Source organism: Athene noctua, chromosome 1 (assembly GCF_965140245.1).
Source record: "Athene noctua chromosome 1, bAthNoc1.hap1.1, whole genome shotgun sequence".
Taxonomy (NCBI): domain Eukaryota; kingdom Metazoa; phylum Chordata; class Aves; order Strigiformes; family Strigidae; genus Athene; species Athene noctua.
This window is the reverse complement of record NC_134037.1, coordinates 108,788,463-108,799,246: the sequence shown is the minus strand read 5'-3', so window position 1 is coordinate 108,799,246 and position 10,784 is coordinate 108,788,463. Positions and strand designations below refer to the sequence as shown.

Below are 10,784 nucleotides of genomic sequence, written 5' to 3'. Positions count from 1 at the left end.
GACTCACGCCCTTTGGCCAGGATGCGCAGGGGGGAGCCCCAGCAGCCAGGGTGAGCAGTGGGTGTGCACATCTGCTGTTGGCCTCCAGCTGGCAAAAACTACCGCTGCCTGCAAACCACTGCTTGGAACCAGAAGTTACTGAGGAGGAGAAATACCTAGAGTAAAACAAACTCTGCTCCTTTTTTTTGCCTTTAATCCTGCATATTAGGGAGGTCTCTTGGAAGTAGTCGCTGGAGCAGCAAAGGGATGGGACCAAGGCTGTTTCTAGAACATTCCCTGTTACTTCTGAGCATGGTCACACACACTCACACCATAGTTTCACAAACCATTTTAGCCCAACAGAACTTGGCACAGCCACTGAAAAGTACAGTGCCAGTCTCCTCTCTGCCTTCAGCTGCTGCTGCTTTTTTCACATAAGTAGCATTGAGTTTGGGTGCTTGGTTGGGGAACTGGTGCTGCTGAAGACTTACTTGCCAAAGAAAATCACTAGGTGAATGCCAAAAGTGATGGTAGCAAAGCATATGGGAAAAAGCCATAAAATATTTGGGGAGAATGAGACCGCTTGTTGCAGTACCTGCACCAGGGTTGTACAGCTTAAAATATTACAGGACTAAAGTATTAGCTGCCTGCAGCATCCCCATACATTTTTTCTGCCATACTTCTCTTCGAAAGTTTATCTTAACCCATTTCTTTCATGTGCAACTTCCCCTTTTCCTCAGAAACCTATGTGCAACCTTTTTCTTAAAAGAAAAAAATTGCAACTGGAAAAGGATTAACTTGGGAGCAGGGCAAATGCAAGGGTAAGCCTTTATGTGTGTCATCCTAATGGCACTCCAAAAATGTGCACTGAAATTAATATTTCCTTTTTGGGAGCAGAACACTGTGTGCCTTGTACGGTTTTGGAAGTGTTTTGCTCCCCCCGCCCCTCAACTCATCAAAGCTGTTGTAAAATGATCTGGCTATCTTGGAACAAGGGTTTTATTCTTGTGCATGATTTTAGGACCTGATCTCCTTTCATATACACACTCAGCAGTTTAAAACACACTCAGGAGAGTTCTTTATAAACTTGTGACTTGGCATGTGAAGCTTGGACTGGCAGTCCGTTAATGCTTTAAAAGCAAGTGGGTTTTTTCATCCTACCTAAGCATATATACTTAAAGATAGTTTCAAGAATGCTTTTTTCTTTTGTCATATACTTTGAAAAATTTAAGGTTTTAAGGTACAGCTTTATGTTTAATAAATATAATCTGAATGTTCTGTATGTTTATTATATTACTGTTCTGTATGTTTATTATATTACTAAGTAGAATATGTTAATTATATGCACAATATATATTTTATATTATTAACTATACATAAATAGCTTTATAGTTAATGTCTGCTTCAGTAAGTAGGCTAATTCTGCCTCCTTCCAGGTTCTGATTCACATCCTTCCCCAATGTATCTTTTGTCATTTTTCTGAGCATGCATCACTTTGCATAAATTTGCAAAAATGCAGACTGCATGCGCTTTCATAAAATCCCCATCACAGACTCTCTAGTGGCTTAACTTTTCAGTTACTATGGGAGAGTGTGAAGCCAGACAACTTGATAATACTTCCTGAAAGGGATGAAATAAAGTTATGCAGAGTCTATTGCATGTCAAGTAACATGCAAACATTTTGTCAATATTTTACAGCTCATGCAGGATACATACCTCATTTGCCTTATTTGGGCTACCACTCATTTAGATTTCTGCAGTGCTTGTAAGATTTAAAAAGTCTTGAAATAGCCCTAATTTTGACTATACCATGTGAGAATTTTAAGTATAGTTGGACTGAAATTTTTTTGAAGCATCTCAGTGACTCACAAGAAGGATGTTAGGGGAAATGTATTGTTTTGCCCCTTTTAAGCAGAAATTCTCATGATCTTTTTGTTTATTTTTGGGGAGATGACATTTTGATGTCTCTGTACTTTGGTCTAGGAATTTGAGGTTTAAAAGGAAGGTTGCTTGGGCCAAGGATATCTGGTTTGCTTTCTTTGTAGTAATCTGCAGAATATCTTTTATGTAATAAATCTTTGTAAAATCTCATTACCTGTCTTAAAATTTGTCAGAGAAATTCTTAGATGTATCTATACTGAAGAGATTTAACCTCTCATCTTACAACAAGCTTATAAGACCGTAAGTATATCGTGCTCCCAACTGATTTGAGTGTGGTCTGTTGAGGACAGCAGAGACTGTGAAATTTTACCCAAAGGACATGGAATATTTTCTTTGGACTTTGTGTAGAAACAAGCAACAACAAGAGCCGTGGTGAGGAGGAAGGATCCTGGCTTAAATACCAGGACAGTTATAACTATCAAACATGAGAAAGGAGAAGAGATTCAGGGAAGGGGAGAGAGTGAGAAGCAGGAGCTAACAAGCAGATGTCTGGGAAGACAGGGATAGGGGAAGAAATCTAGCAGCAGGGGTTGGAGGTGAAGGAAGGTGTCTAACTGGGTCGAGAACTGGCATGTTAGTGAGGAATACAGGAGCAAAGAGGAGTAAGTAATGCGCTCAGAAACTGAGTTTAAGAGCAGAAGTTGGGTGGGAGGAGAACAGATTTGTTTTATTAAGTTAGTGTAATCAATAGAAAAATAGAAAATGCCTTCCCACATGGCACATTTTCTTCTCTGGGGTGGTAGCAGTTTGCTCACTTTACGAATATTAAGGATTTTTTTAAGAGGTGCTAAATTTGAAAGCAGTCTGGTATATTCACAAAGCTATATTTTCGTTCAGGCAGCTGCTGGACACTGAGGCAAAGTCTTGCTTAAAGGTCTTTTTTTTGAGAGGCATTAAAAAAGAAATGGAAAAAAAGCCAAATTAAAATTTCCTTTTAGAAGATTCTTAACAAACGTAGACAGGAGTGTAAATTTGCACAGATTCATCTTTTGCAGCTGAGATTTTTGTTCCATTAATAGGTAACTTAATAATTATTATTGTGTGGAGTCAGCTTCAGATATGAATGGAATCCCAGTTTAACTAAATCAATATAAATATTTTAATGGATCCTTTGTAGTTTAACCAGTTTTGCACCTAATAGTGCTAAAGCTGGTTGAGAAACTGCCTCTAAAATCTAAATCTATCTCATAATCTATTTGTAATACCATATATTAGGTATCTGATAGTAATCATAAGCTGAAGTTGAAAGGCAGAAGAATGTAATGCTCCCTGGAAAATTAGAGGTAGAAGCAAAAGGAAAACAGGTAGAAGACAGGATGAAAGAAAATACAACTTCTGTAGATATTTCTCAGCTAAAAGTATGGGGACCAGACTAATCTCGCGTGGCTTTTGTAGTCTAGGCATGTTGCACAGTCAAGCTTTCATTAAGTACGTTTTTCTGTTTAATTTCAAGATTTAACTAAAAGTATTTTCAAATCCACAAGAAAGTAGGGGTTTGTAGACAGGTAATGTATTAATTAGGTAAACTGATGTACTTGGGAGATGAAAAGGACAAGGGTTCAGACAAATAATTTTTCTATTTTCTTGGAGTCAAAATATGTTTCTTGAAAGAGGACTGCAGAATCAGGTACTGGATAGCATGTTATCTTGGTCAGGTTACGTATCCTCACACAGCTGTACTCAGAAGTAAGCTTAGTGGAAAAGCTTATATAAACAAAAAGGAGATTTAAGGAGATAATTAGATTACATGACTTTTACTGGTTCTCTATTATTTTCTTGTAGGATGTTCACAAGCCCTAGGACAGACAATCAGTTTCCACCATTAGTAGGGGCTCAGTTTTGATGTAAGTTCCAAGGAATTCCTTTGATTTTAGTATATTACCACATATTTACACTATGATAAAGATAATTCAGTCAAGACATTAATAATGTCTCTGTGTCTCATCAGTTCAGCTCAGTGAAACATCACTGACACGACACACTGCATCAATAATGTTGATGTATAATAAAAAGACAGCTCCCAAAGTGTCTGTTGTCACTTATAGACCATGTACCTGTGTCTGCCAGGGTTATCTAAAGCAGAGCTTTGATTTGCTGAGGCACAGGACTATAGCTCTGTGTGAGAAGGTACAAAATACATAAATTAACCAGGGGAATACATTAACAAAGACATGGTCTGCTCAGTCCTGCAGTCACTTTACAAAAAAAGAAATTGTGGGGGGCCTGATCTTGAAATGATTTTGCATTTTCTGAAATCCTCCTGGCTTCATTCTCTTTTGACTCCAGAGGGACTGCTAGCATGAGCTAAGGCTGGCTTTCTGGCAGCTGAGAAATAGGGACAAGGCAACAGTGAAATGGCAGTGTTAATTTAACTCTCCGCATGCTCTAAACATCCAGCTGAGATGAAGGTTCAGCATCACTGTGTGGCCAATCAGTGTCTTAAAGTTTCTGGTTAAGGAAGGGATTTTGATCACAGAATTCCTGTTCACAACAGCGGAATATTTATCTGCTTAATAAGCATATTAGTTCCTTCCCTGTTCTTCCTCTCTGACCAACTCCCTTATGGGGCTAGGTGGGTGGCTACAGGCAGATACAGCTTTCCCCCATTGCTGTAATTGCCTTAAACAGACGTTTTGTTACAGAGGGTTTTCTGTCAGGATCTGTGCTGAGATAAATTCACAGGGATCCAGAGTGAGTCTAGTGAATATAATTTTGTTATTGAGAAGAACGGCAGCTGTGTATGATGCTCACAAAACACTAATTTGTGTCAGCCTACATTTTGTTCAAATATGCTGGGAGCTAACAGAAGAGGAAGTTTATTTCTCATCTCTTTAAGACAGTGCAAACTTGCTTTACCTAGCTGGTTGTGAAATTGCCTATGGAAAAAAAAATCTGAATTTAAATTACATGGAAAAGAATTTTGAGTGAGGAAATTAACATTTTCTTCTAGCAAGTAACTGGAAAAGTTGGAGAAGCTTTAGTTTTCTGAAGTTAAATAATTCCTGGTTGATCTAGAATAAATGGAAGACTTTTGTTTACTGTGAGTGATGCTTGCATGAAGTGGTATCAATGCCACTTTCTACTTTTATAGAATCATCCTTTGAATCTGTTGTTAATTTATCAGCTTGAAAGCTGAATGGGTTGCAGCAAAATTGATGCAAATTTCTAAAGCAGTTTCTGAGTGCTACTGGTTTCTGGGTGCTGCAGGCTCCGTATAATTATTAGCTTCCTCAGTAATGTGATTGAGTATGTACTTTACACAGTGGGTGCATGTGTGACTTGCACAAGTTAGATGACAGGATTAGTTTACAAGGGAGGATGCAAGAAATATTTTTTAATTAACTTTAAAGTTACAGAGTCTGAACCTGAACCTTTGTTGTCTCATGTAGTTGCTTGCATGCATTACCAGTTCACATATACTGCGACCAACAAAGTTTATATTCACTTTGCACAGAAGGAAGTGCTTTCACAAAGCAAGACACTGGCTCTCATGCCTCCGAGTGAGGTAAATGTAACTCAGCACTTCCTTGTGTTGGGAAAATTTAGGTTTTGCTTCAGCTGTGGCACAGGAATGTGACAGAATACAATTTGTTGTTTAGATTTTAAAACAATGTAATCTGTGTGTGAATAAGGAACCAACATGGACTTCATCTGACAACAGAATATAGCCTTCAACAAAACACAAACCAAGTCAAGTCAAGTAGGGGCCTGATGGTGATCTTCATTAAACATGTACTGATGTGATAAATTTCCTGGAGGGGGTTGCAGCTGAAGAGAGTAATTTCATTTGCCAGACAGATGTTTTAGAGAGAAGTAGCTTATCACCAGAAGGAAATCTAGCACTCCTCAGTGCCAAAGAAAACCTTTACACTTAAAGAATTGGATTTGACAGAAGTTGTAGAAAGCCACCATGTCTTAATTTAAAATTTATACCTGCTAAATGCTTCTTGATGTAGTCTTTTGAATATGGCGTAGAGCAAAGGCTTTTGCTTTTGAAGCAGCCACTGGGATAATGTGGGATGTTTTAGCTGATTGCTTAGTAGAATCCTTTAAGGATTTTATGAATCTCAGCTGCAGATTTTGGATCTAGTGAACTTCCTTTTTCCATCTGGGAGGTAGACATAGTCAATGCTGTGGACAGGTTTCACCAAAACTGTTTCCAGTGCAAGGTCTGATATCTTATGTTTTTAAAACAAAATAAATAGTAAAAATGTAACATTAAATAGTGAAAGTGAATCTAACAACCACTGGCAGACATCTAGTGAATTAGCAGAACCGTATGAACGTGCTGAAAGCATAAACCCACCAGTTTTCTTTTCCATAGCTACTTCTTTTTCTTTGTGAGGAAATTTTACAATACTGACTAGTTGAGGCCTTTGCTTTGAATCACCATCTAGAAAAGCCTTATCTTGAACTGGAGACTAGCTATATAAATTAGGTGCCAGAAGTTCAACATTGTTGGAAATAAACCAAACTTGTGAAGGTGCTGTGCTGTGCCCCAGCCCGCTGAGTTTAAGTGAGCAATTCTCTCGACATGTTTGTTTTGTTGTTTTTTTTTTTTTTTTTTTTCCTCCAGCCATCTCGATTCCAAAGCTTTCCTTTCTTTCTGCGCTCTTAAACTGTAGCCCTCAAAAATTACTCAGAGATTTGACTTGGTGGATTTTTAACAGTAGGTGGCAGTGGACAGCAAATGTAAACCAGCTGGCCTCTTGCCTCTTTTACATTGTGTTGATTTCTGACAAACTCTCTCTGAAATTACAACAGTCTAAAAATCAGGTTCACCATCTTTCTGCTGAAGAAGTAAAGGGGTTATTAAAGTATAAACGACTGGCAGGTACAGCTTTTTTTTTAATTATTACAAGGGATTGTGAAAGAGATGTTGCTGATAATCCTCTTAATTGTGTCAGGACTGTAAAAGAAGACTGGTCTGGAGATGGTTTTAGGCAGGGTAATAGAGAAGAGGATGAGAAGGTACTGTTAAAATTGCTTAGATACAGCACCGAAGGAATTAACTGAAGCTTTGGAGTTTTATGTAGCGTGCTGAAGGCATGAAGTACGGCAGCGTCTTCCCAGCCCCCCTCCCCCAATCCTATCATATGATGAGACTAATGGCAAGAAAAGATGGTGCTATTGGTTTCTGATGACTATCATTACCACTACTGTCTGTAACGTCTTTCTTCTACTGCAGGTTTTTGTGGTTCAGATCAAGTAGATCTCTTGTGGAGAGAATGATTCTGCTGTTTTCGTTTGGTAGCGTTTTTTTCATTTTCTTGGATACTTTTCAAGCAATTCCATGAGTATTAACTTCCCTTGGACCCTTGCTGTGATTGCTTCTAGGGAACTGCACATGGTCTTAGTCAGCTGCAGCATGCTCTGAACAGGCTGCCAAGACTAGTGGGAGCGAGGGAAGAGGTGCAGAGCTTCAGCTGTCTGTGCTGTTGGCTCCAGATCCTGCAGATCTCACCTCTTCCTTTTTGCGATAGCTCTGTACACGCAGGACTGAGAACTGTTGCCCCATGCCAAGTCTCCTGTGCGTGACTCAGTTATCTCTAACTGTTGACACTCTGGAGATTGAACCTGCGGTCAGAAACCCTTACGTGTTTCTTCCCACTGGAGTGGAACCATCTACTCCCTGCTCGTAAAACTAAAAATCTTTCCTGTAATTAGTAACTTGTTGTGGGAAATTCATGTCATGCTTATCTAGTGAAATCATGCCTGAATTGCTCTAAGAGGCAGAAATGTGGTACGCCACAGGGAAAGTAAGAAATCCATAGGGAAGGTAAGCGCTGCTGCTGAGATACCCACAGGTGCGCATGGTTTTGACCCCAATTTACCTGCGAACCTGGCGAGTGTTGCCTCCTGCGTTGGAGGGAAGCTGTGATCTAAAGTGCACGGCCAGATGGCACAGAGAGCCTCCATCACAGCGTATGAGTCACGGAGCCTGGCCAGAAACTGGAAAAAAAATAGGTGCGCCCCTTGAAGATTCATTTCCTTAGCAGGGATGGGGTTGTAATTTTGTGTGGAAGATGTAAAAATTAGAAGTTGTGCCAACCAAGAGACTTCTGCGGATTGACCTGCAAGAAGCATTCACTAGCAAAATATAGTTACCACACACATACATGCACCTGAAACCTCTTTTGTAGCTGATTTTATCTAACCATTTTGTTTTACTTTACAGGCTTAGAAATTGTTATTCTGATATCCTAATTATTATTAGAAATAATTTGTGTCTGTATTTGGGGAACACATTAAAAGACCGTACCCCTTATTTTATCCCTTACCAGCTAGATAGTCCTAAAAATTCAGTGGAGATTTGCAGAATTTTGGTTCTCTCTTGCCACGTGCTTCGGCCTGTAACATTTTTATATGTAAATTTTTACAGGTAACATTTTTATATTGTAAAAATAAATCCAAACCTCGAGTTTCTCCCAGGAGCGCCGCTGCCCGCGGGGTGCGGGGCCGGGAGGGGGCCGGGGGTAGCCGCGGTCCGCCCGCCGCGGGGCGCGGAGGGTCACGGGGCGGCGCCGTGACGCCACGGTGTTGCCGGGAGACGGCGCGCTGTTTGCGCGAGCTACCCAATGGGCGTCGGGGAAGGTGATGTCATGCCGCCGGCGGCGCCTCCTCATTGGTCGGCCCCGGCGGCGGGGCGGGGCTTGGCCCGGGAACTGCAGGCGAGCTCCGCGGGGAGGGAGGTGGGAGCGGCCTCGGGCGGCGTGGGGCCCCGCGGCGCCGCCTCGCGTGGAAGAAAAACGTACCGTGTGTGTGTGTGTGGGGAGTTAAAGCTGGTCACGGCCGCGGAGAGATGGCCGGGACAGGGACCCCCGGCCCCGTCCCGCCGCCCCCGCAGGTGGCTCCTTAGAAAGCGAAGCGCTCCCGGAGGTGTGAGCCGGCGGCGGGAGGCTTTGTACAGCGGGTTTGAAACAGATGCGAGACACTTGGCATGTTTTAAATATTGCTGTATTTCAAAGCGCTGTAGCAAAAAAAAAAAACAAAAAACACAAACAAACCCAAAACCAAAAAAGTGCTTTGTTTTTCTTTGCTATAATTAGACAACTACAGAAATATATGTTTTTGACTTTTTTTAAGCACACACACACACACACCCCCCAGCTGCAAGAGTGTGGTATTGAACAATACTTGATTATTGCATAGGAGCTCTCGAGGCTTTTATCAATGCTGCTAAGGTTTCTTTACTGCTGTAGAAAAAGAGATGTTTATATACAAACTAGGTCTGACTTTTGTTCTTCTTTCATCTGGAAACTTCTAATCCTCTTTTATCCTTTTTAATTACTGCGAAGATTTTAATACGAGTAGGAAAAACAGATGGAGCTGGTTTTGCTGCAGAGAGCCCGGTAACGGTGCTCATTTAGCATACTTTTCTTCCGAGCCTTCCCTGAGCCTTTGAAGTGCTGCTAGCAAAGTACCTACCTGGATTTGAAATGGGTATCCCGCACTCTGGTCCACGGAAGGGAAAACTTTTTTTTTTTTTCCTCTTAATGGGGTGTGAAAGATTTGTGGGGTTGCTTTTTGCACAGCCCGACCTTAATACGGGTCTCGAAGACTTTGTTCTGAGACCTCAGCGTTGTTCTGTGGGGTTTGACTGTAGCTCGACTGCCAGGTCCGACTAAAAAACAGCCAAAAAAAGTAAAACGTACCTTGGGCAGGGCTGCTCACCCGGCTGCGTGCCCGGTTTTTTCCCTAAGAGGGGAATATCGGCAGGACCGCCCGTGTGCGGCGGCAGGGACCGGCGGCACAGCCGAGGGGCGGCTCCGGCGTCGAAGCCTGACCTTGCCCGGTCGCTGCCCCCTCCCCCACGCCGCCCCGCGGCCGGCCCCGGGAGGCTCCCTCGGGGCGGGACCGGTGCTGCGTGTGCCCCTGCTCTGCGTGGGGCCCAGCGCTCGGCGGAGGGACGTGCCGGAGGAGGCGACCCGTGGGGAGTCACGCAGCCCCCGAGCCGCGGGCAGGCTGACCGACACCCCCCCCCCCCCCCCGCCGCACCGGCCGTAGCAGTGCAGCCCCCGGCCGGCTGGGGCCGGGCACCCCCGGCAGGGGGTAGGAGGCGGGCCGGCCCCTCCCGGGGGTGGGCGGCGGGCGGGGCGCGGCGGCTCCTCCTCGCCGGGCCGGGGTTAGTTTCGGAGCGGAGCCGGGGGCGACGGTAGCGGTGGGAGAGCAGCACCCGGTGGGAACAGATCGGAGGCCGGGCAGTGAGGCTGGGCCAGGCGCTTCCCGCAACAGGTCTCGCAGCGCGTCCCGGCGGCAGCGCAGGCCCTCTGCCTCCCGGGTCGCCGGTCTCCCGCTCCGGGCGGTGGGGCCGGCACCGGCCGCCCCCATGCGGTTCGGCTCAAAGATGATGCCGGTGAGTGCCGGGCGGGCCGGGCTGGGGGGGCTCGGCGCGGCGGGTGGCCCCCGGGGGCCGCCCCTGGGGCGCGGAAAGTTGGAGCGGGGCAGCGGGAGGGAAAATGGATCCTGCGGGGGGGGGGGGCGGGCGGCCGGCCACCCGCCTCTCTCTCCTTCCCTCCGCCCAGGGCGGGCTCCGCGGCCGCGCAGGGGCTTCCCCTCCCCCTCTAGCTAATTTTTTTCCCCCTCCTCTCGGCTTTTCTTTTTCTTCCTCTTTTATGCCGGGATCAACTTGTTAGACGGGCCCGCTGGAGCGGAGCCAGGGTGGGGGGAAGGGGAGGGCCGCGGGGCCCCGGGGTGGCGGGGGGGGCTCACAGCGCCCGGTATCTTCCTTCGCCCCGCTCCTGGCGGGGGTTGGGGGGTATAAGGCTGCTCCCTCCGCTCCCCGCGGGGTAAGCGGGCACCTCCTCCGAACCCCGCTTTTTTTTTTTTTTTTTTTTTTTAAATGGTGTGAAGTTCTCAAAGTT

General features: G+C 44.7%; 1 protein-coding gene across 1 annotated transcript in view; it reads left to right on the top strand.

Moving 5' to 3' along the window:
- Window positions 1-10,009: 10,009 nt before the first annotated feature.
- Window positions 10,010-10,784, top strand: part of TP53BP2 (tumor protein p53 binding protein 2) — a 48,873-nt gene continuing 48,098 nt past the window's right edge. The window contains exon 1 of the mRNA XM_074897280.1: window positions 10,010-10,276. Within this exon, the coding sequence (XP_074753381.1) occupies window positions 10,250-10,276 (27 nt within the window). The 5' untranslated portion in view covers window positions 10,010-10,249. The remainder of the gene's footprint in view (window positions 10,277-10,784) is intronic.